At 37.2% G+C, this 27243-nt stretch overlaps 1 protein-coding gene across 3 annotated transcripts in view; it reads right to left on the reverse strand.

The window, feature by feature from the left end:
• The window catches only part of zgc:162698 (Transmembrane protein 87A-like), a 38528-nt gene that overhangs the window by 1646 nt on the left and 9639 nt on the right, over positions 1-27243 (reverse strand). Inside the window, exons 5-20 of one of the 3 annotated variants that reach the window (XM_051921474.1) lie at positions 14476-14517; positions 12764-12814; positions 12356-12454; positions 11043-11148; positions 7695-7756; positions 7372-7555; positions 7031-7130; positions 6846-6939; positions 6652-6725; positions 5741-5847; positions 5545-5603; positions 5160-5263; positions 4984-5054; positions 4829-4890; positions 4652-4704; positions 4401-4431 (exon numbers count right to left, since the gene is read on the reverse strand). In XM_051921474.1, the coding sequence (XP_051777434.1) occupies positions 4401-4431; positions 4652-4704; positions 4829-4890; positions 4984-5054; positions 5160-5263; positions 5545-5603; positions 5741-5847; positions 6652-6725; positions 6846-6939; positions 7031-7130; positions 7372-7555; positions 7695-7756; positions 11043-11148; positions 12356-12454; positions 12764-12814; positions 14476-14517 (1299 nt within the window). Of the gene's footprint in view, positions 1-4400; positions 4432-4651; positions 4705-4828; positions 4891-4983; positions 5055-5159; positions 5264-5544; positions 5604-5740; positions 5848-6465; positions 6537-6651; positions 6726-6845; positions 6940-7030; positions 7131-7371; positions 7556-7694; positions 7757-11042; positions 11149-12355; positions 12455-12763; positions 12815-14460; positions 14518-27243 lie in introns of all 3 variants that reach the window. The other 2 variants (XM_051921473.1, XM_051921472.1) reach the window with 2 other exon arrangements.

A 27243-nucleotide genomic window follows, 5' to 3' on the forward strand; every position in this document is an offset into this window, starting at 1 on the left:
ACTCATGTCCCATGAGACGAGACTTAACCAAGAGTGCCACGTATATTTTGCATATACAGTATCCTGCAGAAGAATTTGTATCATTAACCAATTCTCTATTTTTTTTTTTTTTTTTGTTCTTTGTTTCGCCTTATACAATTTCTTGTATTAGGAATTTGGTAGTTTTCGCATACCCCTTGGGGTCAGAGCGCAGGGTCAGCCATTGTACAGCGCCCCTGGAGCAATTACAGGTTAAGGGCCTTGCTCAAGGGCCCAGCAGAGCAGGATCTCTTTTGGCAGTGACGGGGATTTGAACCGGCAACCTTCGGGATACCAGCGCAGATCCTTAGCCTCAGAGCCACCACTCCGCCCTGGATATCAAATTCTGTACTAAAATTTGGCTCTCTGTTATACTTCTTTTCCAAAGCAGTGAAACTAATTTTAGGAAAAAAAATCTTAAGATCTCGTAACGTTTTGTTAAAATGTAAACTATCCCATAAGAACCTATCAACTGCACCCCAAAATTAAAAGTATTTTCTCTAATGCTAAAAAACACATACTTTGCAGTATGATTTAATGTTCCTATCTAGTACTAGAAATATCCCCCAAATATTTTGTGAAGTGGTCATATTACCCTCCCCGGGATAATCTAATGCACACATGGAAAAGCAGTCACTAATCCAAGATATTACCACATGAAAAGGCCAAGCAAATTAACCAAATTGATTTCTGTTCTCATTTCATGACCACCCCACTATTTGGTCATTTACTCCACGTGTCTATAGTTTTCTCTTTGTTGAAACACTTTCTAGCATTTATGAGAAATGTATGGCTTAACAAGTCCCTAAAGTCTTTTTGTCTACCACTCTCCTTGGTAGCTTATTCCAAGTGTCTATGGATCTCGGTGTAAAGAAATACTTCAAAACTTTTTTGTGAAATTTACCCTTAACAAGGTTTTCAACTGTTGCCCCCGTGTTCTTGATGAACTCATTTTAAAATAACAGTCTTGATCCACTGCAAGGTTATTATAGTTAACGAAAACTAAAATCAAAACTAAAACTATTATTAAAAAACATATTTCATAAACTGAAATAAAACAATTTAACAAAACCAAAATGAAAAACTAAAACTAAACCAAACTATTAAAGTAGCTGGAAAGACTAACTGAAATAAAATAATAATTTACTAAAAATAATTTTAGTTTTTGTTTTTGAATGAACATGTATGCTGTTAGTTTTTAACCCTTATAACTTTTAACTCTAAAACTGAAAGTCATCCACCACGAGCTGCCCGCATATATTCATCCAGTGACTGGCAGCTGGTGACGGAGGGCGGCTGTTCACACAGCATTTGCGGTGACGGAGAGAGCCAAGTGCGGGTGCGTAAAGCATGTGAAATAGAAAGCAATTTGCGTGCCGCCTTTCTTTGCGCTTGTTGTATATCAAGATGTGATTCAAACACCTGAAATCGGAATGTGCTATTCAACAAATATTTTACCGTATGGACAGAAAAATCACGAGTGAGTAACGTTTCAGTTTGTTTCTCAGGGGCCAGCTTTTTCTTGACAGTAATTCACCTGCCACTTCACATATGAAGTATACTAACTAAAAAGTATAGTAATCATGGGAAAAAAATCTGACCTCGAGATTTTGATGAATCTTGACGTTTTAGACCTCCTCGAGTCTGAAAATACCTTTTTTTGGAAGTATGTATGTGTGTAAACACGATAACTCAAAAACATAACTAGATCGATGGAAGAAATTTGGCATGTGGTTGTTACATCAAAATTGTAGATCTGTATTAACTTTTGGGCCAAATCCATCAACCGGAAGTGGTACTTTACCTGAACACATACTCAATTTTATTTTTTAATTAATGCAGCTGCTGAGACTGATTTATTCAACTTTACTTTTATAATAATTGTTCAATATATTAATTTGATTTGATTTGTTGTTGATGGTTCTTTAATGTACATAATATAAAAATATAATCATTGTCTTGTGGTTTACTCCTCAAATATTCATCCCCATATCTGAGTATACGAGAAAGTCTAGGGGAGACCACTCCCAATTTTTGAAAATAAAACTGCATTGATCAAGAGAGTGACTAGGTTTATCATACAAGATCAGCATATTGTTGCTGACCAATCACTTTTGCTTTAAAAATGTTGTTTAACAACGAAGCAATACAAACCTTGTAGAATTCCTGAGTTGGCAATGTCTCTACTAAACTATAGTTAGGTAGGCGAAGACAGTCTGCCAAGTGATGAAAAGCTAAACATACTAATGTGTTATTGTATTTATGCTTTATTTGTTAATTTATCTTTTTAAGTTAATATTCACAGCTCAAAATACCTGATATTATGAAAATAATCCAGTAGCAGAATTATGTTTTAAAACATCTGTCCCCATTTTTTCAATGTTTCTCTCTCTCTCAAAATAGATAGTTGAAATATCATATTCTTTTTGTTCTTAACATCAGCCATATCATTCATATTGCATACCAGGAATTTTTCCTGCCTTGCATCCAAACCTGCTGGGGTAGGCTCCAGGTTTCCTGACATCCTACTCTGGATAAAGAGGTTTAAATAATGTATACATTATTATTAATCTCAGATGCTGTCTCTGTTGTTTTCTGTCTGTCCATACTCTTATTACCTGCTCTGGCTCTGCTCATTATGGGTTTACTGTTTTTATGCATGGACTATTCAAGTCTCACAACCCCTAACCTTCACACTACATGCTTGTTTTTCTTTGTTTCCCTCAATACAGCTAGGTGGGGTCTGCACACTGATTCAAGCCTAAGAGTCTTGTTCTTCCTAAGCCCCCATGATTTTCTTGATCACACCTGTCAGAACACGGTAGATTCTGCTTTATAATTTTTCATATCTTTTCAGGCCTTCAGGTGGCAAAATTTTGTCTATAGATTGTTTATGCCTGAGATGGAATCACAGATCAATATGGCTGGTAGAATATAACAAAGCCCAGTATTTGAGATTTTTGAATGCAATGTTGAAGACATTCATTATAAGCACATTGTCGCTGGAGCAGGATATGTTGTGTGCTGTAGACATTTAGAGTAAAAAACCCTCACACCTTAAAATTCACCGAAATTTCATTACAAATTGGCCCATTCTGGGCAATAAAAGGAAAGGAAAAAAGTGCCAACAGTCAGCGCAGATTTCTTCAGCACAAATGACATAAAAAATATTTTACAAATTATAAAATTGTGTAAAATTGTTCATATTCAGTACCTGGTTTTGATTATGCTTGTTTTTATCAGACAAAAACAAAACCAAATAGTAAACTGTGTCATGTAGTGAAGCAAGCTTCCACTAACGTTAAACTCATATTATATCCAAACCTGTTAAGTGTACAGTTCTGTCTCATTGTGACACAAAAACTGAACTCCATAGTAGCTCTTTAACCGTACCATAATTACTAAAACTGAAACTAATATATATATAAAAATAAAATAGAAATGTCTTTCTAAAATAAAAACTAAAATTAAAACTAAAAATACATTATGAAGGAAAACTAAAACTAAACTGAATTTCCAAGTTAGGTCAGAAAAAATATAGAAATAAAAACGAATATAAAAAGGCAAAACTATAATAACCTTGATAAACTGTACTAATTCCCTTCATAATTTTAAACACTTAAATCATGTCACCTCTTAATCTTCTTTGTTTAAACTGAAAAGGCTCGGCTCTTTTAATCTTTCTTCATAATTTATCCCCTGTAGACATGGAATGAGCCTAGTCACTCTCTTTGGGACATTCTCTAGTGCTGCTATGTCCTTTTTGGAGCCTGGAGACCAAAACTGCATGCGGTACTCCAGATGACCCCTCACAAGTGCATTATAAAGTTTGAGCAGAACCTCCTTGGACTTGTACTGCACACATTGTGCTATATAACCTAATATTCTGTTCCCACCTTCTGTTTCTGAAAATGTCCAACTCCTTCAATCACATACAGTAGGTCATACCACTTAGGCCCAAAATAAATCCAGCACCTCTTCTTTGGACTTTTTCTAGTGTTCATATATGTGTTTTTTATAGCCTGGAGACCACAGATATACATAGTACTCCAGGCGTGGCCATGCGAGTGCATTATAAACTTTAAGCATAGCCTGCTTTGACTTCTACTCCACATGTAGTACTTCATAACAAACGTGTCTTGTTAGCCTTTCTAATGGCTAATTCTAGTTTTGTCCACTATACTAAACTAGAAGATCCTTCTCATAAAGAGTACTTTCAAATTTCCAACCTCCCATTCTGTATTCAAATCTAACATTTCAACTTCATAAGTATAACATCTTACATTTTTTATCAAACAAATTCCCACTTAAATGCCCAATGTTCTTAAGTATGAAATGGGTATATGACAGAAATGAGCAGTAAAAGAACCACCAATTCATACCTCATCTGAATCCAAAAGAGGAGGCAAAGCCCTACAGAAACAGAAGAAACAGAAGTTTTTACAGTATACAGCCTTTGGTTAAAATTGTTTGAGCAATCAGGTAAGTGTTTTGTGTTATTTTTATGCCAGATACTTGTGTAATTTAATAATGATGTTCCCAGAAGACAATAAAATAGCAGATATTAGCATCATAAACTCCTTGCAACCCACATCAGATGACATGCATTTCTTGGATAGCACAATATGCTTACACATCTGCCATTGAAGAGGGGATGTTCTCTTCAACCCACTTGAGATCTTCATCCTATTGGAAGAAAACAGATTTAGATAGTGTGATTTTATTCTGCACTGTTTCATTGGTGACTACCTGGAGAAAGGCAACATGATTACTGAGCTCCCAGTGCTGAAGAAAGCAGATGGTTTCTTACCACCTTGTTTGGTTTTCCAGTACCATTGGGTTCAGATTTCAAACCTCGCATCTTCATCCCCTCTAATAGAAAAGAAAACAAATGAACTAGAAAGTAAAGAGTCACATCATGCATAATTCCCCTTGTATATTAACTCCAATTTCTCCAGAACTTACCAAAAGCTTCATTCATCAACTGATCCTTCTCTTCATCACTAACTTCATCCACAAGGGCAGAAAAGGCATACCTGAAAAGTCCAATAAGCAGACAGAACAGCAGAAATGCTCATGTGGCCACACTCGTCTACAAACTTCTCTCCTCAATGGCTATGAGGGCCCACTAAACAGCTTACCTCTGATTATTGGCAGATGGTCTCCATAAGAACATGATTGCTAACAGAACAATGGAGAAGAGAAATCTCCAAAAAGCATCATCAATCCACAGTTCCTGCCAATCCTGGGAGGACAAAATAAATGAATAAATATAAACTAAAAAAACAGCCCAGTGATAAAAACCACTACTTCAAAACACAATTCACACAGAAACATGAGTGTCAACATTACCTACTAAAGTGGGCAAGGAGATTCCACGCAAGTAGGAAAAACCATGTACTAAACTATAGTTAAGTCTAGGTTACCACACACATCAAAATATTCTATGAGCTACCATGAAAGTGAGAAATGCAAGTATGAATTTACAAGGTGGTTTTCAGCATGCCATGAAAGATGTCCACTTACTGATTGGCACTGTGTAAACTTGAAAGTCTTGGTTGTCCAGATGATGAAAATGATTGACGCTGAAGAAAACAGATACAGGAGCTGTAGTGAATACCCAGAGACTGGGTGTGACCACACAAGACAAGCCACCTAGCATGCATATCTTACAGTCTAAACGACCATCATTTAAGTCTACACAAGAAGCAAAAACACTCACCAATGACAGCAAATATAAGTGTGTTGGTGAAGTGCCTGTAGAGGGAGAGTTTCACTACATTCCTCCGCAAACGCAACAATTTCATTGTCTGCGCTAGACTGATGAAGATGTAATGTCTGTGTTAAGGAAACATTGAAAATCCCCACAAAAACTAATGATATCTTACAAAATTTTGCACTGTCTTAAGAGGGCTCAAATACATTATTTTCTCTTAACAAGGTGTGAATTATGGTACCAAATTGGAAATTGTGTTGCATATGCTGAGGACTCTTTTGAACCCCATGTGTGTAGCTGCATGACAGCACGTCAGTTTATGATAACTAAATAAGACAGTTTTTGTTGCTTAAAAAGAAACATTTTCTGCTCTAGCAGGATGCTGTCAATGTGGTACTTCTGTCGACAGTGCTAAGAAGAATCCCAGAAAGAATGGCTTTCTGTATGTGAGGCTAACGCATGACAACAACAAGCAAAGAAGGCAGAAATAAATCCTGTTTTTAACAGATGTGATGTTCTGCCCAAGTGCTTTGGTGTGTAAACACTTCATGATTCTGGTAATATGTTCTTGCTTAGGCTGGATATCTGAGTGCATGTGAGCGAGATTCTGTGCTTCCATAAAGAACATGGTGGATATACCATTTTCATGAACAGGAAAGACATTAAAGAAAACAGATTGCAAGCAAGCAATAGAACAAATCAGAGAAAACAAGCAAGATGCCAGAGAGGATATCCACCAGCAGAGGGCAGAATCGAGCACAGCCAGGGGAATGGCAGCCAACAAAACAAGGTCATCCTGGGCCTAGAGAAAGAGAAAATGAGCAAGAAGGGAAGTCACAAGTGCAGAGGAAAAAGTTCTGTAATGCATGGGGACAGCTAGAGAAATCACCCTAACACACCCGACAGCTAAAAAGGATATCCACCATGCGATGCACGAGTCGGTGAGTGCAAGCACAATGTCACACAGCAGCTGGGATGTGCTGCCTCGCTCCTGGAGAGAAGAAGTGCATTAGGCCTATACACCCCCCCACACACACACACACTGCATTACTGGGAAGAATAGCTATTAAAAGTCCCATTGAACAATATCCCATCCACCAGTGTTGCTTACCGAATTCACACGTAGTACACCCTCAACAACTGAGAAGACCAGATAGAGCAGGCCTACACCTGCCACTCGGTGCAGAAGGGCACCAAGCCGTGGCCTAAGGAAAGAAGAAAGCACACTCTGAGCTCATGAAGAACTAGGAAGCTGTCACGTGCCTTCCATTTCACACACTGACAGAAAACACTCACTTGACAATGCCGTAGCCCAGACTAGCAATAATGACTAGCACACGAGCCAAGGTTCTCTTAACAGCTGACAAAATCTCAGCAAAGACCACTGCACCCTGTACTGGAGACAATAATGCATACAATCTAATAATCATGATACTAGGGGTCTAAATCACATATGGCTCAGAAAGGGGGACTGAAGATATGCTAAGGATACAAGAGGGAGTACACACTATAAAGGAGTTCACAGTTGGTCTGAAAAGTAATATGCTTTCTCAGAAAGATGCAGTGTGTGCTACTCTTTACAAAAGGACCACAGGTGACATGCAGTGAAGCACTGACCTATGAAACAAGACATCTACCTGACAAGCCTTCATAGCGAATACTTTGAAACTCTGCATAGTACACTGCCTTCTCCAGCATTCCTAGGAAGATGACTCCACCAATCCAGAACTGGATGCGTAGCAAGTCTCTCCAGTAGCAAGCCAGAAGGACCAGCCATAGGATTCCAAAGAGCACGTAAATGATGCACATGACCATGTAGAACTGAAAGAATACAATGGAAAACACAAGAGGTCAACTAGAAGAACATTTAGAAGTATTTGTCAATGACATTAACTACTAAGAGACAAAGAATTTAAAAGAAGATTGACACGCAACATGAAACAACAATCAGAGTACCTACAATCATGAGAGGCCACTCCGAAGCCGAGATATACTGGTGTGGGCCCAACATCCGTATTTCTACTGCAAAAACACAACAGGGTTGTTAGTCTGCTGTCTGCTTCAAGAGTCCTGCCACAGTAACCTGCATTGAGTAAGTGACTGAATTGAGCTGTTAACTAAGGGGTCTTGTTATAGTGTATTTGTAAAACCAAAAATAGATTACAAGTATTTGTGATATTAATCTCAAAAAGCATTTTAATAATTAAGAATCCAACTATACTGTATAATCTATTAAAAGACACTTTTAGATTCAAACTACATTCATTAAATTCCTCAGCTCACTTTTTCCAATACTGGGAGGCAAAAGCTATCCCACCTACTTGCGGGCACAAGACATTACCTAGCCTTGGATAACACAGCAGTTTATCACGTGACACACAAGTTTTTACTCATTCATATCAAGTCAGTTTACGATCTACAGGTACACAGTAACTGTCCAGATGGATACCAATGCCAAAACAATGCTAAGAATTAAGCTTCACAAAGAAAGCACCCTAGCGGGGAAACCAACCTCAGTACAAGTGAGTCAAGTCAGCTATGATTCTTGTAGGGCTACTGTGCTGCTTTTAAGTCCAAACTCATTTTCAAAACAAGCACTATGAAGGAACAAATGATAACTGAATGATTCCTTTTAAGTTGCCTAGTTTATGTTGAGTCAATAGCATTTTTTATCCACCTACCTACAACATATACATTTACTTTCTCTACCTACAATCAGCCAAAAAGAGTTATTCCCTATTCTGATATTCTTTATTTAGACTCCTTTAGTTTTACACATATTACTTTGGTTCAGTGCAGCACCATGAATGGCTTTCAGTTTTTGTAAAAATCAGATAACAGTATACACAACATATATTTAATGTAAAACAGCTGTGTTTAATGAGCATTTCCAAAATAAAGTTCTTCAATGCTATAAAGGTCTTTAGTGTGGAAGAAAACAAGTTTTTGTTTGGTTAATTATGAGGTAGGCAGGTATGTCGGTGTTCTCCATTTGAATAGGCAAATTAGGGCTACCCAATGGAAAGAGGAAGGCAGCTAGCTGGTTGACTGTGCGGCTTTTAAAGTCAAACTGTTGTGCAGCAAAAGTGTTGTCACTGCATTAAATCAAATAGCAAAATTCAAAACATTTATTAAATGTCTCAGTAGATATTTAAAGTTTCTAAGCAAAATGTCAACTAATTTTCAACTGAGACATTCTAACGCCGTATTAGAGGACAAACCAAATACTCCTTTAGGGGAATGTTTATCATAAAGCTGCCTGCAGCTGTCCGCAGATTGTACTCAAAAGGCAGGGGAGGTGATCTGTTGCTTCTCAAAGGGATACTCTTACTAGAGCTTGCCTAATTTTATTTTGTTTTTGCCTGCTGTCACAAATATAGCTGCATGCTCCTTTGTCGCTTCAATCTTACATTATAATAGCATTTCCCAATTTTCAGAAGTGAAAATGATATGTTTCACCATGTTGGCACACATAGCAGCATTCTTTTCAGCTGGTCACATTCACTACTGTATCATCCGAGCAGCGTACTTTTTTGGCATTAAACCTACAAAGCTCCATAACAAGAGCATCATTCTTTAGATTAATGTTTTTCATATTTGCATGTGTCATGCGCGCAAGCCTCAGAAGCTTGTCAGTGGAGGAACAGGCGGAAATCGGTATTCACTTCTGACCCTATTTCCAATCACAGAAGCTCAAGCTCATATTAGGCTATCTACCATGGACTAACAGTCCTATTTTTCTGTTACTGTTTTGCTGTCCTTTTGTTTTGGGTTGAACTTTACCTATTAAATGGGGTTTTATCAAGCAAGTACCCCAACACATCTGTGTACCTATATTATTTCCACTTGTTACGTTTTGCTTAATTGTAATACAGTAGTATCGGTTGCCACCTTCTTTCTTTTTTTTTTAACCAAATGACTTATTTGCCTATACAGGAGATTTGTCAGCTGGACAGTGAGACATTTTATCAAGAAAAGTGGTGGAAAAAACAATACAAATATGCTTGATTACACTATACTGATAGCAAAAGGCAGGAAGAAAGGTGCTGCAACAGCACTGGTTCAAGAAGTAAGGTCTTGAAAGCATATGGGGCATACAGCCTGTGTATTTTTTCTTTCCTCATTTGAAAACAGGCCACTATTTTCACTTTTATATCTTTTTACAGCTTTTTTCACATTCCAACAGTTATATTTTTACTGAGGATCATCAGAGAGCTTTCAAACTTAAATGTACCATTCTGCAGCTCAGTAGCTAGAGGTAAACTTGTTGAAAAATTCCGATATGCATCGGGCTTCTTTCAGTAGTACACCCAGCAGAAAACCATTTTTAAGTTTTAATTTCATGCTGCCTTGTTCACACAGAGCACTGAATGCCTTTCCAGTTCCCACCAGCAATCATTCAATCTTTACTTTATTTCACACTTTTCAGAAAACAATTTATATGTCTCCAAGATAAAGATAATTCATTAGACAAACAACACCATTCAATATAGACAGCTACCACAACACTGTGCTCTTAAAGCTAGATGTGATCAAAATCAAGTTGCAAATAAAAACATGCATGTCACTGTTTCATGATTTCTAACAGAAAGCATATAAAGAAGCCCCTTTGTTTTTCACAGATATATCTACATGGTAGGTTGACCGCCTTTTTAAAAAAATATGAAAAATGTCCTGTGTCTTCCTTCACCTAAAGAAGCACAGTTTTAGAGTACTGAATAATTGTTTAAACTCCAACAGTTTTCCTTGTAAAGAGGCATGTAGTTTTTTAATTACTTAAGCCCATTTCCAATTTCTTATGTCTATATCAGAATTCTGAAGGCTGATTTTTAAACTCCAACTATATATATATAACTAAAAATATGTCTGAAATATCCACTCTAATTTGCAACTATGCTAATGTATTCTTAAATGATAAAAATGCCTATGTGCCGTAAAGAAAACAAGCATCACATTTGAACAAAACAAACAAACAAAAAAAAAAATACAATATGACATACCACATCCAAAAAGAAAAAAGCATGTGAGGATGGATTTTGCAGTTACGGTATGATCATCAACTGCTCCTTGACATGTCAGCACAAAACATTTGCTGGGGGAGTGGGTTTGGATGAATTGAACACTAGTCATGGTTTTCTTTTGGCTATTTGGTTTACCATACAAGTTTGTTGGCTCTAAACATTTAAAGCAGTCACTTAAAACCCATAGTACAGAGTTTTAAAATGTAGAAATTCAATATTGAGACAATTAAATAATAGATTATTATATGTATCTATATATTAAAGGATCTTTGTTGATTCCAGCTTACACTGAAACTTCCAGAAGGCTGCATTAAGGTCTTGATCAGTTTCCATAATCTCAATAATGAATACATAGGGTCCATCCTCCCATGTCTTGGCCACAGCATAGTCCAACTGTAGGTCAGGAAATATTTCTTAGATTAGTGAATGTCACTATCCAGTGGGTGACACTCTAACAAACACAATTATTCTGAAACTGAGAATGAGAAACATTCTGCTCCAATCTTGCCTCATTTTACATAGTTCTACAACTTTTTGGACTCACCCTTGTTTTACCCTTAACAGGCACTAACAGCAGAACAAACTGAATAGTATTACCGACAAAGCATACGGATTTTTTGAATTTTTACTGCAGGATTCTTCACTCCCTTTTCCTACATATTGACCGTTGGCTCTTTTACCCCATATGTTTAATAGACTTAACTGCCATAAAATGGAGGTTTTCTCAGACTTACTAGGAAGTGCTGTGCGTCTCATCTGCACTGTGAGTTTTTGAATATATTCCTTAGTTATATTTCAGTTAAGGGTAGAGGCTGCAGCAGCTTGCTGCTTCACAGCAGGAAATACATGGCTTTATCGGTTTTACCAGCCAGGAGACAACCATTAATTACAATATGTCAAGTTAAATCAATGCCACCTTTAAAATGGCAAAGGAAGTCATATATTTACCAGCAATCTTTTGAACCTTCCAGACAAGCCATTCCATATTCTACCTAGTCCCACAAAGTAAATATCCATTTATAATGAGCTATGGTCATACCACTGCTCTTCATATTAAATGCATACAATTCATTTAAAAACATTGATGTAAATTGTTTTTTAGATATATATATACATAGACTTTCACTTCTGTTTCATTAATTCATACACTTCAAGTTATAAAGTAGTTGCCTCACTAGTCTGGACTATGTGGACTGGAAAAACAAGAAGAGACTATGGATGGATGGTTTACGTAAACATAAAATAAAAACATATGGCCATTCCACCACCAGACATCCATATATCTTTTTCTGAACATGTATTTTCTAATTTCAGGGTCAGTACCCTATCTTGGTATAAGTGTGGTGCATTTATCAGAGAATGGCCTAAACTACTGCTGTCAAAGTCTAAACTTACAAGGTTACATTCTGTGCTCTTTAGCAGAAGTGAACAAAGAGATTCCACAAGGTGTCTGACATAACGGTTGTTTAGTCTACCATGGCCAAGACTGCGAATACTGCCTGAAAACATCTGAAACTGACAACTGCAATACAAATAAACATGCTCTAGTCAAAATCAGCTTTCACTAAAATTATGCAAGTGACCCTCTGATTATACTCACCACACTGCTGGAAGCACCATGAGCTGGGCTAGCTTGCTTGGCAGTTGGTGTAAAGGATGTCTTGGCTTTGGAGATTGGTTCCTCAGGCAAGTTATTTTCCTGAATAGTAATGAAAAACAAATTAACCAATGACTATTAAATGAGAAGATAATAAAAGTGATTACCACAATGAAAATAAGCATTTACGGAAAGCAAGGTTGGGTCTATATGCCTTTATCAGGCACATCGCTGATGAAGACCACACAGCTGAAGCATTGTGCCTCTTACCTTGTTGTCCTTACAGCTTAGGAACTACTTTTTTTTTTTTTTTTTAATCTCTTTTGCAGATGCACTGTGAAACGACCCTTCACTAACTCCAAATAATAAAAGTAGTCACACTATCTGAAAAAGTACAGAAAGATCTGGTACCTTTCCAGTGTCTGTAGCCTTTTCACTCCTTTTCTCATTCTTTTTGTTAGGCTGAAAAAAAAAGAAAAGGGCAGGATTCAGATGCAAAAGAATGTATAACTCCAGCAATTGGACAAGTTATGTCAACTGAAATTTGAGAGTGAAGTTTTAACTTTACTCTTTGCTAATATTTCATTAGAACTAAACTGTACGTTATCAGGATTTTAACTATATCTGAAACTACATAATATACACAGTCAATAATAGACAGGCAGTGTGATACAAGATCCACAGCACAAACTGACATCAAATAAAGCATAACATAATAAAATAAACAAACTAGTTAGCACAGCAGTCTAAGTTTGTGTGGTATACCGGTACCGAAAAAGTAAAGGAAAACCCAATGTTTAAAGCAGTACAATACCAAAATTTTGGGTCCAGAAGTAGTTTTAAAAGACCTTGTGCTTAGGTCTTCATTCTTCAGCTCTTTGATGCACTGTAGACTCGACAGGAGGGACAACTCCTCCACCCCTTCTGATGCACTAGAGCAGTGTTCGCAGGGGTCGTGAATGTTTGCGGCAATATGTGAAACGTCGTCATTGATACATCACAGAGCGCTTTCATTTCTGTGGCACAAAAACATTTTTCTCAACTCCCAACCTATTTAACAGTCAGTCCAAGAAGACTGACAGCAAAGAAGCTATGAGATCGGGGAAGAAAAAAAGAGAATGACAAGATGACCTTGTGAGGTGAAGAGACAGCGGAGCTAGATTGAAATTTCAAATATATAGTGCTGTACCAGTGTTGTACACAAAATGAAGTTTCAATAGCAACGAATAACTCCTCTGCAGTTCGTTGCAAGTTCGCCAACATATGTGGAGTCCAAATCTGTAGCAGAGGTTTAAAGAATATTTTGCATCAAGTTTAATGTGCCTCAGTGATGAAGAATTCCTTCTCATCACACAGTTTGAAAGTGGTCTGATAAATGCCCATCAAATGGTATTGTGAAGGGTGTATTTGTTACACTGCTGTGAACCGTAAGACCAGAAAATATGAAAAGGTTGAGATAAGCAGCAAACAGTCAGCAAGATGTGATTCAGAAGAGGTGAACATCTCAAACTAGACTCCTCATAATAAAAAGTTTAACAACCCCTGCAACGGAGCATTCATAGGCAAACCACTGCTTGTGGGATGTACTGTAGAGTCACTGTGGAACAATATCCCTAAACTATCCCTTCCCCTTCATCACATTTTAGATTCTGCGGTGGCCTAACCAGCAAAACCCCAACTGCAGACTCTGCATTGACGGCAAATTTTGACACACTGGTGAATTCAGAGGTAAACCGTAGCTTGTAGCCAGGTAGGTAGGTGCGAGATTATGCAGCCCAACAGGTGCAAAGCATGTTTGTGTGGCACACTGGGTAGACTTGGAATATCAGGGGTAATATACTGGGGGCATTGTTTTTTTTTTCTTCAAATAATGGTTTGCATTATGCAGCCAGAAGTTTTTTGTACAAGATGCTGTTGATTGTGTATATTAATGCATAGACTCTTTTCTCCCACACCGTAAAACTCAATTTCACAGAATGAAATCAAAAACATTATATTTGATTTATAACAATCCAAAGTAAACATTAATAAAAATGAATACTTGCACAGGTGGAATTTCAAAGAAAGGCAAACATATCAGACTGATCAATACATTACTTCTCACTCACCTGCCTTGTACTTACTTTATCAATTTTCTTTGGCTTGTCAAATAATTTTACAGTCAACTACAAAACAAAAGAACAAAACACATGTAAAATATAAGACTATCTCAAAAAAAACAAAAAAAACAACATCACTGAATCATGCATTTCATGCTATGAATACAGCATATACATCCTGGCTGCAAATATGTAATTGGGAAAATCCAACATAGATGGAGCACAAAAACAATTCATTTATATCAATAAGTCAAACTAGCAATGAGGAAGCTGCCTTCCTAGACTTGAAATTATATAACAATCTTAACAGCTTTAGAAATGCAAAACGTACCAGAACATTTGAAATTTTATGATTATAAGATGTTTCACAATTTCAGCCACAGTGAAACCACAACTTCTATAATTATTACATTTAATTTCAGAAATGGGGCGGCACGGTGGCACAGTGGGTAGCGCTGCTGCCTCACAGTTAGGAGACTGCGTGGAGTTGGCATGTTCTCCCTGTGTCTGCGTGGGTTTCCTCCGGGTGCTCCGGTTTCCTCCCATAGTCAAAAGACATGCAGGTTAGGTGCATTGGCAAGCCTAACTTGTCCCTAGTGTGTGCTTGGTGTGTGTGTGCGCACCCTGCCCGGGGTTTGTTTCCTGCCTTGTGCCCTGTGTTTGCTGGGATTGGCTCCAGCAGACCCCCGTGACCCTGTAGTTAGGATATAGCTGGTTGGATAATGGATGGATGGAATTTCAGAAATGGCAGTTTCAAACAGATGTGTTGAAGGTTCAATTAAGCTGCTGTGAGATTTTAAATGTTGAATATGCTAATGAGCAAATGGGTCAAATTGAAAGTGTATTACATAAAATTCAGGAGAATTTCATAATAGAAAGAAGAATCAATAGGAAACATAACAAATCTCTTTGCTGTGTTACTTAAAAGAGATAAAATTTAACCTGAAAACAGCAGCTGGATAACATTTCAAAACTCGACTTGATGTTTTTTTGGAAGAAATAAGTGGATAGGACTGGCGAGCTTTGTTGGGCTGAATGGCCTGTTCTCGTCTAGAGTGTTCTAATGTTCTAACAGGACAAACTTATTCAGCATTTTATATCAGTGACAGAATCTGATATAAGTAGCCACTTATGTACGAGGTGTCCTGCCAGAGGAGCACAGCTATATTTCAAAGTTGTTTGTGTACGTTGCAGTAAACCCACAAGTCAGTCAAAAGCAATAAAGGTTTTTTTTAACATTTCCAAGGGTGTCTTCTTTCAAATATATCATTTCCATGTTGTCTGCTCTCTTTCATTATTCAAATATACATTTTGGATTATTGCTATAGATTTCAAAAATATATTGCAGATATTAAATATTAATTACTGTATTTGTATTCAATTGTATTTTAAGACAATCAAAATGTAATTCTGATTAATCAGAATAGATAGATAGATAGATAGATAGATAGATAGATAGATAGATAGATAGATAGATAGATAGATAGATAGATAGATAGATAGATAGATAGATAGATAGATAGATAGATAGATACTTTATTAATCCCAATGGGAAATTGAATTGAATACTCAAATGAAGGCATTAAAGTGTTAATATGATTTGTTATATAAGCATGACTCCTACACTAAAAGGAAAATTACAAACAGAACAGAGCAAATACTGTAAAAGAAAACATGAATTAATTACATGAATAATGTAAATCAAACATTTGTTCTTAATTATCTGTAACTTTCTTGCCATGCTACAGCTAAACATTGTGAGAACAAAATGTAACACCGAAACTGACAGGCATACTACAGCATTAATGCTACAGCACAGCATTCAACTGTTGAAAACTGAAGCACCCACAAAAAGGATCAGCTAAGGGCTTACAACAAACCTAGAGGTAGAGTTCTATGTAGGTGTCATTTTAAAAAGTCACATCTGACCTGTACCATCTAATACATTTTGACGGATTCTTTGACCTAAACTGACCAACTAATTTAAGAACTGTGGTCCAGCCCTGCCCAATTTATTATTAAGAATATGTTCAAGTGGCCAAGTAACAAAACAGCCATTTATGAATTTCACTGGTCCGAAAAAAAAATTGCCATAGGCAACTTATTTAAAGGTGCACAGCAAGATACCGTGAAGTCAGCAATAGTTCCATATTAGTCGCTACGCGGAAAAACACATACTAAAACAAACTCAGTATTGAAATGGAACAGCCATATGGTACTAAGCATGATAGTAGGGGTGGGCGGTATGATCAAAATTCTATATCACGGTATTTTTCTAAATTATCCCAGTTTCACGGTATTGGACGGTATTTTTTTCCCCATGCATGAGTGAATGTTAACCACATTTTCCACTGCAATTACTGCAGTAGACTGGCTAAGAATAACCTATTCCACTGTTATGAGAATTGTACATTGTACAAAAAAACATTTTAATGTGCACACAAGTATTAATATAGGTTTGCATGGCCCCATAAAGTGATAGTTTTCAAGGGGTGGCACTAATGAAGAGAAGGAATCACATTACATGACAGTTGCAGTCAAAATATGGAACCTTTTTATTGAACAAATTTTGCAAAAACTTAAACTATGATTTTGACAACATATTTTCAACCATCCAAAGAGGCATTTAGACTTAGTAAAATATCCAGAGGTGCTTGTCAAAAGTTGTATTGCACTGAACATGTCTTAGAAAAGTAATAAATAGTAAATATTTTTTGTGAACCAACTACACTTTGTTAATGTTAACCATCTCTGTCCACTGACACGTTAAAGTGACTTTTTCAACAACTTTACCATCAATAAACTGCATAATACTTAAACTAGTAAATAATAACAATAAAATAAATAATAGTATTATTACTGATAGCTGCACTATTATTTCAAGACTTCAAGCCCAGGTGCATTACACAGTATTCACCAAATTAAAATAAAATAAAATAAAATAAAACAAGTGCAACTTTGTGATGACATCCTTACCAACTGTACCATCATTTAGGCAAACTGTATTAATATGGACCTTGCTTCAAGCTAAGCTATATACATAAATAAAATAACTGCAACTTGCATTTACCATATAATGCTATTTGTGGTACAGCCCTACGGAAGTGCATTAGGGCCAAGGTGAAGAAAAAAAAATACAGTAAAGAGGGAAGAAAAAAAACAAACTACCGGTATATGTCAAGAATAAATTCGACATGCTGACTTTATTCTCGACATTTCCACTTTAATTTTGACGCTTATGTCAAGATTAAAGTCGACATTTCCACTTTATTTTCATAGCTTACTTCATAATTAAAGTAGAATGTCATAAACTAAACTTCATCCTAAAATCAATGTTTAATTTACTCGATTTTCTCAAACCCCGTCATAAGTTAATGCAGCACATTAAATGCTTTGTGTTGTGTTCCCCGACCCAGTTGTTAATCACTATGCTTCTTAAACTGACTTCCTTCGCACTAAGAGGAGGCAGCAATCACCGCACAGAATCCATTCATTTCATGGTATTCCTGCTCTCTAAAAATTTAGAATGCTAAGATAAATACTTGATATCATTTTCATGATGAAATGCATTAAAGCAGGTATTAAACAAGCATGGTAGTGAGGCAGTAGTGCTGCTCCCTGGCAGTAAGGGGTCCCCAGGTGTACGTTCAGTGTAGAGACCTTTATGGCAGGTGTGACGAGGCTCCAGAAAACTGGATGTATGAATGGGTATCGCACAGGTTTAACTTAAATATTGTGTAAATGATGGGTTTGTGATCTGGTGGACGGAGACACGACTACAAAATTCAATGCATGTTCTTCTGAGCGGACTTTCTTTATTGCACACGTGCTGTCTGCCTGACGTACCAAAACCCCAGTTCCTATTCTTCCTTTTACTTTCTCCACATAACCAATCACCACACGATAAATGTCTTTGTGAAATTGAAACTAGTTATAAACTTAGCCCACGGAGTGTTCAGAACTTTAAAAATATCTTCGCTATGCATGTTTAATTATGCCATCTATTCAGGGTTGCGCCCATCCCAGCAAACATTGTGTGCAAGGCAGGAGAAAATCCTGAACGAGTCGCCAGCACATCGTAGGGTGAATACGAGCAACACATACACTAGCAGGGTCAATACAGCATAACAAAATCCCACATCCTACATGACTTTGAAAGGAAACTGAAGCACGCCGAGTAAACCCACCAGAAACAAATGCAAATTCAAAGCAGGGAACACCCAGGACCCCTTTGCTGCGAGGCAGCAGTGTAACCTCCATGATTAATACATGCTTTAATGCATTTCATCATGAAAATGATATCAAGTATTTATGTTAGCATTCTAAATGTTCTGAGAGCAGGAATATCATGAAGTGAATGTATTCTGTGCGGCGATCGCTGCGGGTGCCTCCTCAATACAAGAGGAAGTCAGTTTAAGAAGCACGTACTCGATTTAACATGGCTCGGGGAACACTTAACACAAAGCATTTAATGTGCTATATAACTTATGACAGGGTTTGAGAAAATCTAGTAAATTAAATATTCATTTTACGATGTTCTACTTTAATGGCAAATTACAAGAATAAAGTCAACATGTCGACTTTAATCTTGACATAAACAGCGAGAATAAAGTAGAAATGTCGAGAATAAAGTCAACATGTCGTCACCCTATTACACAGTACCCAGGTACATTACACAGTATTGAAAACAAATAAAACAAGTACAACTTGGCTTGCAGTATTATCCAGTAGTATAGAAACAGTATTTACACATTTGAACATAATGATCCACATCTGACCTTTTAAAACCAAAGCATCTCCAGATAACGGACGCGACTCCTTTTTTTCGGCAAAAGTTATTCTGTGTCATCATGTTCAACTTTATCGTCTGCTACAGCTTCAGTTTCGGAATGTTCTCTGTCCATTTTCAGAGTGCAATACCTACACTACCACTACCTATTTAGCGGTGTAGCAGTGAAAAAGAGCCCCCGTGCAACACCGCTGTGATTAGCGGTGTAGCAGTGAAAAAGGTCCCCACGTGAACAGTTTCTTGCTGCGTCACGTTCCGAACGTCGTTTAGGCAATTTAAACCGGTGTTGCGGTATAACAAAAATCCATATCATAACAAAAATAAAAAACGGTTTTCGGTAAGAACCGGTATACAGCCCAGCACTACATGATAGGCACACAAATTACAGTGATATGGTTTATTTTTTTGGTTACTGGAGCAGCTCCAGTTGGTCATTACAAGAGTTACTTGTGTTATCGACACACTTACTGGTGAGAAAACATTGCCCTCTTCCAAACTAAACTTGTTTTAAAGAGCTAAATTGGACATTTGGCCATTTTAAAAATTGTTACATTGTGCAATGAGCTAAACTACCATGAAAATACAATAATTACCCAATAACTGAAAATAACGTTTGTCCTCTATCTTTAAGGCTTCATTCTTTTACCCTGTGTACATACTATTCTATCAAACATTATTTACAAACAAGTCCTCCTCTCTCTGTAGTTATCACCTTCTTTTTTTCTTACTCAGGATATAAAAATGAGATATTAGTTTATGTTTTAGGTGCGACATTCTATATTGCTTTTAATGGATAACATGACACCTGCTTTACAATGATCATCTGACACATTTTAAGGGGGGCATTAAAGTGAAATCAGACATGGTGGCACAAACCAATATGAAAATGTTAATGATAATTACAATACAAATTAAAAGAACATCTCAGATGCTGAGCCATACTTTACTAGCTATGTATCTATTTTGCATCTATCTTCCACAACATATGACAGATGCAAAATAAATTCGTAGATACATTTGGAACATGTTATTTTTAAATAATAATACCAAAGAGCCTTCAAAGCTCCAACATAACTAGAAATTAATTAAGTTTCTTGATATTCCCAAGTGCTGTCAGGAAATCAGAGATTCTGATTCTATAACAATATTAAGAGTTCCTGGCCAGTGCACAAGCAGCTTTCAAACTGGAGGATAGCATCTTCACTCTCAGCCCTGGTAGCACTCTTCTCACCAAGGTTATTGTTGTTATGTGAAATTTTGCATACAAGTTGATAAATATTTTGTATGTCTTTATTTGTAACTTAGACAAAGCAATGTAATATTAGTGTTACATTATTGATAATAACAGCAATGGTTTCATGGTTTAAGAACCCCTTCCCCCTTTAGCACTTAGTCGCTTTGTAATTTTCTCTTACCAAACTGATGAAAGACCATCTCACATCATGAACTGTAAAGGACAACACAATGAAGAGCACAGCTTGGCAGCCATACTGAGAACAGCCTGTTCTGAAGAAAGCTGACCACAAAATGATGCTTTAACTAGAGACATTTTAAGTAACTAACAAGTCTGTGTGCCGCCTGAAACTACACATCACTATTTATCAGGTTGTATGGTTGCCAATATTCAAATGTACTTTGCATATTGTTAATATTTATAACTATACTTCCTTAGAAGGCTGGCATCCTTCAACATCTGAAATAAGATGCTGCAGATGTTCTATCAGACGGTTGTGGCGAGTGCCCTCTTCTACGCAGTGGTGTGCTGGGGAGGCAGCATAAAAAAGAAGGACGCCTCACGCCTAGACGAACTGGTGAGGAAGGCAGGCTCTATTGTAGGCATGGAGCTGGACAGTTTGACGTCTGTAGCAAAGCGACAGGCACTGAGCAGGCTCCTGTCAATCATGGAGAATCCACTGCATCCACTGAACAGTATCATCTCCAGACAGAGGAGCAGCTTCAGCGACAGACTGCTGTCAATGTCCTGCTCCACTGACAGACTGAGGAGATCATTCCTCCCCTACACTATGCGACTCTTCAATTCCACCCGGGGGGTGTAAACGTTAACATTATACAAAGTTATTGTCTGTTTTACCTGCATTGTTATCACTCTTTAATTTAATATTGTTTTTTTATCAGTATGCTGCTGCTGGAGTATGTGAATTTCCCCTTGGGATTAATAAAGTATCTATTTATCCATCCATATTTATGAATATTATCAATAATACATTATTTAAATTGTAACTTAACTCCTGCTTGTCTTTTACTACACCTAATTGCCTGAGGTTATAGATGTAGAAGGGAAGGTGGGGAGAAGTTATATGGTACAATACCTTATAAAGAGTGGAAAGTCTGAGATTTGAGGCATTCTGACAAAGGCTACACATTAATAATACAAAAGGGGAAAGTAGAGTAAAATATCACTCTACCAAGACAAAACAGTTATTATAGTTAACAAAAACTAAAATCAAAACTGAAATATTTAATAAAAAAGCATTTTTATAAACTGAAATAAAATTAAGAAAACCAACATGAAAAACTAAAACTAAGAGAAACTATTAAAGTATTTGAAAAGACTAACTGATGTCAAATAATTACCAAAAATATTTTTAGTTTTCGTAACAACTGGACTTACGCAAGGACTAACCTGAGCTGCAGGGGTCCCAAAATTAATCAAAATATATTAATGAATTTCATATTTGGTTTTTGAATAAATATTTCTGCCGTTAGTCTTTAACCCTTGTAATTTTTAACTCTAAAACAGAAAGTAATCCACCATGAGCCACCCTTATATTCATCCAATGAACGGTGGCTGGTGATGAAGGGCAGGTGTTGACGCAGCATCTACAGTAACAGAGCAAGCTGTGTACGGGCACATAAAGTGTTTAACAAAGAAAGTGATTTACTGTGTGATAATAATGACAGTTCTTCAGGAGCTGATAGTGACAGCATGATAAATTCTGGACCAAGTGTTAGTGAAGCATACCAAGGTGATGATTTTGCTTTGAATGTGCTTGGCAACTTTCAAACCTGTCGTTCACTTCTCTCACAAGAGAGAAATGTTAGATACAGATAATCTCATACAGAATTTCAGTCTGTTCATAAATGACGGTATGTTAGCTGTAAAATTAGCTGTAACACAGCCATTAATACTGCAGCAAACAATAAACTAAATTCCATGCTGCATGAATGTGATGTCCGTCACGATGAGCCGCTACATTTCTTTGCACTTCTTGCATATCAAGATGTAATCCAAGCGCCTGAAGTTGGAATGTGCTCGTCAAGAAAACCTTTACCACAAAGACAAAAATCATGAGTGAGTAACGTTTATTTCTCAGGTGTCTGCATTTTGTTGACAATAATTCAGCAAAAGGCTCAAGTGAGATAATGGAAAGCAGCAGTGATAACAGACAGCTCTGCCTAGCACCACAGTAAAAGAGCATGACAGATCTGAGTTCGTTAAAACAGAAGCCATAGGACAAGCGTATAACAAAATAATCATCTTGATATATATAGTATCAAAACCCATTTTGCTCGACTCTCCACAAAAATTTATAGTCCATCCTGTCAAAGGCCTTTTCAGCATCAAGTGAGAAGCAAGGTTATTATAGTTTTGCCTTTTTATATTAGTCTTTATTTCTTTATTATTTCTGATCTTACTTGGAAATTCAGTTTAGTTTTAGTTTTCCTTTATCGTGTATTTTTAGTTTTAATGTAGCACAGCCTCCATTTAAACTTTGTCAGCTCAATGCTCCCTCTTCCCCCACCTTCCACTTTTTGGATCCAGGTCAGATCAGCTATCAGCTGCTTTCTCCTTGGAGCGGCAAAAGACCCACTATCAAACACTTCGTTTTGATTAGAGCCAGGACGGACAGAGGTATCTCCCTTCTGGATTTTGAAAAGCATCACTGGGCATATGTTCTTCGCCTGCTATCTCTATGGCTGAACCCCCATTCCTGGTTACTTATAGAAACAAATCTTGATTCCCCCCACACTCTGCAGCACCTACCATTATTAAATTTAAAACAAAAAAAGGGAGCAGACAAATATAATCCTCTCATAAATTATGTTTTGTATGTTTGGCACAAAGTGGAAAGCACCTTGGCTCCACACTGCACTTGCACTCCCTCACACCATTTTTTCACAACAGCTCTCTCAACATTGCTGGACGACCTTCTCTCTTTCTCACTTTGTGCTTCAAGTGGTACCATCACGTGATTTTTTTGGATGGAACTAGGCTTGCCTCTTTTCAGTCTCTGAAAGACAAATATTCTATTCCTCCTTCTTCCTTTTTTTTCTATTTACAGGTTAAATCCGTTCTCAGGACATGTGTAGTAAGTTTTTCTGCTTCCATTGCCAGCTGCACATTATTTGATTACTTGTTCTCGCCCTCGTGTTCCACAAAATGCATTTATGTTCTGTATGAGCAGCTTCATGATTCCATAACTATATCTAGTCACAAAAAACGGATCACAGATCTTTCCTTATCAATGCCATTGTCTTGGAATACTATTTTTAAAAACATTAAAAATTCTTCTAGAAACTCTACCCAGCAACACACCAAAATAAAATTGTACATAGACTTTATTATTACCCCAGAAAGAGTTTCCTGATGAGCTCAGCCCCTGATTCACTCTGCCATCAGCGTGCCCTTATTGCATAGGGCATCTTTCGCCACACATTTTGGGGATGTCTCACTGTTACTGTTATTTGGGCTTCAAATACTAAGGCCCTCTCCTCCATCTTATCTATTTCTAATCATTGCTCTCTTATCACTCTACTTCTGTTACATTTCTCTACTCTCTCTATCCCTTTACAACCAACACATTATTTCATTGGCCATAACAGCAACCAAAGCTGTAATAGTCTCCCAATGGAAGAATCCTGTATCTGTCACTTTCTCAGTCTGGAAGTCTTCTTTTTACAATCTAGCATTATTAAAACTGTATGGAGTAAGATCTCTGTCAAAAATAACTCGTAATAACTTAAGTCACATTTACATTTCACATGCCTCAATTACTCTTGTCCTTCTGAAAGATACGCCTGCACTTTGGAAAGACACATGCTTGCACTTCTGAAAACTATGAGTACAATTCTCAGGTGTGAACAAACTGTCAAAAATATGTCATTGGACGCATGAGGCATTCTATGTCAAAGAAGAAACAATCTATTTTTGTTACTACACATGCACCACAAAGGTGGATAGAGTTATCTTTGACAGTGATCCTGAACTTACACCATATATAACGACTAAAGCTTTGGTCATCGGTTCAATTGCCGCCTTGGTGTTGCATGTTTGTGATCTAACTAGAGGTATCAGGGACTAAAGTTTTTACTAGCAGCATTTAGTGAACATCCGTGGGCAATCAGCTCAGGCTGTGACTCTAACCCATCACAGGGGCACGCCATTGGAACCTCTATTCATGCGAGCCTGAAGTTATTTTCCACATTTTCTACCTGACCAGAAACAAAGGAGTTAAGTTGGACCGGCTTAATTTTCAAAGTTTTGTGACAAGACAGGTACCTTTGTTAAATGGCAGTTCAGTTTTGCCCGGCTCAATGACAAACTTGGCACACTGTCATATCTAATGAGTAAGATGTACTCTGATGTTTAATAGGCACAGTAAAGCGTTAGGTGATGTGTTGGGCATCTCTCATTTTCACAGCTTTGTGACAAGACAGATGCGACAGATGCTTTTTTATATACATGAGTTTAGTACATGGGTCAAATAGACAGGCAAAGTTGGCACGCTCCCATATCTAATGAATGGAATTAGATGTTTAATGGGCAAGCAGAGAGTAAGATGGCATGGGGCTACACTAATTTTGAGAAAATAAAGATGCCTTTGTTAAACTGCAGTTGAACTTTGGGTACACGGGTGAAATGGACCGGCAAATTTGTCATATTCCCATACATCTAATGAACAGATTTCAATGTGATGCTGGACTGGCATTATACAGGGTTGTATGCTGTCGACCCACTCTAATTGTCAGAGAAAAATTAATACCTTTGTTAACATGCAGTTGAGTTTTCCTGTCCCAGTGCAGTTACATGGGTCAGACTGATTGGCAAACTTGGCAATGAAGGAAATTAACTGTGGTGTTTAATGGGCACAAACTGACTCACAAATTAGTCACATTCCCATTTTGAATGACTTGTGCAGCATTTTGCCACCCTTATTTTAATAGATTTGTGACAAGATTCCTTTTATATGTTGCAGCTGAGATTTGCCTGGCTCAAAGTGAGTTCATGGGTCAAACTGCCTGGCAAACTTGCCATATCCAATGAATAGGTTTCACTATGATGCTCAGTTGCCATTGCAAAGGGTTAAATGTAACTGGATCACACTAATTTTATTCACATTGTGACAAGATGGATGCCTTTCTAAAATTTCAGTTCAGTTTTTCTCGGCCCAAAATGGTTACATGGGTCATACTGACTGGAAAAGTTGGCACACTGTAATCTGATGAATGAGATGTACGTGATATTTAACTGGCACAAACAAAAAAAAGTGCTTTATGCTTCCTGGGATAAGCTCCAGCTTCCCCTTGACTCTGCCTCTGCACAGGATAAAGTGGGTTTAAAAACTGGATTGATGCATGGATAAATATGCAAATAAATAATATGAAAATAAATAAAAAATATTGTGAAATGTGACACTAAATAAATAACAACATGAAATGCAAGTATAAATAATTAAATGGGTCACAAAATATGCCTTTTGTTCCTTATTTATTTATGTCATGCAGTCATTTTCAAACCCGCTTAGTCCTGAACAGGGTCGTGAGGGTCTGCTGGAGCATATCCATGCCAGCATAGGGCGCCAGTCTATCACAGGGCGAGCACGCACACGCACGCACAATTTAGTACCACCAAAGCACCTAACCTGCATGTCTTTGGACTCTGGGAGGACAGCCCTGCAGACACTGGGAAAATATTCCAACTCCTATATTTCATGTTATTATGTATTTATTGTTATATTTCACAGTTTGATTTATTTTGCTAATTTATTTTGTCCTATATATTCCTCTGTTATAAGGGCATAACATTCTCCACACTCAGTCATTAATCCAACTCAGTAATTCCACAGCAAAATCGCAAGAGTTAAAAAAAAAAAAAGTAAAAAATAGTGCTGTCATGAGGGGGCTGCTTCAGAAGTTTATGTTATGCAAAGCCCCCAGTTTTTATGTCTGTTTTGTATATATTCATACCCTCCAGGGGGGAGGGGTCATAATTCCGTGCCTCCCGACCCAATCCCAAATATATGACTAAGAGTTCTGAAATCCGAAGGTTGGTAATCTTCCGCAACAGTTTGCTCTCCTAGACATGTATAACAAACATCTGGACACTCGGATAAGAAGTTATGTAAAGTTTAAAATGAACTGCTGTTAATTTGTTAATTTCATGCTCTCACTTTTTATTGTTAATCGTCCAAGTTGTTATTGTTTAATTAATTTCATTGTGCTGGTTTTATTTAGATTTTTGCGTTTTGCCTTTTGGAGCCACTGTAAGGAGGCTAAGTAAGAAAGTACAACCGCTGTCAAAAATAACTCCATCTTTCTACCTTTGTGGCACATGCATAGTAACAAAAATCGATCGTTTCTTCCTAGATAGTGAATGCCTTGTGTGTCCAATGACGTATTTTTGACAATTTGTTCATGCCTGAGAATTGTGCTCGTAATTTTCAGAAGCAAGCATAAAATTCAGAAGCACAAGCGCAATTGACTCATGTGAAATGTGAATTTGACTTCAATTATTACAAGTTCTTTTTGACAGCGATCTTACTCCATAAAACGGTCAGCCATGAGGATTAACGGGGTAACTTTGCATATTATTAGTAAATGGGAGAATACTACCTCCCTGATCAAGTCATGGCTGACTACAAGCCCTCGATTTTCAATCTGACACTTTTCTATTAGACTTCTTTCCTCAACCGGGCATGTCAGTGACTACGTGTACCATCAATCTGAATTTAGTATCCACTTCCTTAAATAGCTCCGGGTTG

This window comes from Erpetoichthys calabaricus, chromosome 18 (genome assembly GCF_900747795.2).
Source record: "Erpetoichthys calabaricus chromosome 18, fErpCal1.3, whole genome shotgun sequence".
In the NCBI taxonomy this organism is placed as follows: domain Eukaryota; kingdom Metazoa; phylum Chordata; class Cladistia; order Polypteriformes; family Polypteridae; genus Erpetoichthys; species Erpetoichthys calabaricus.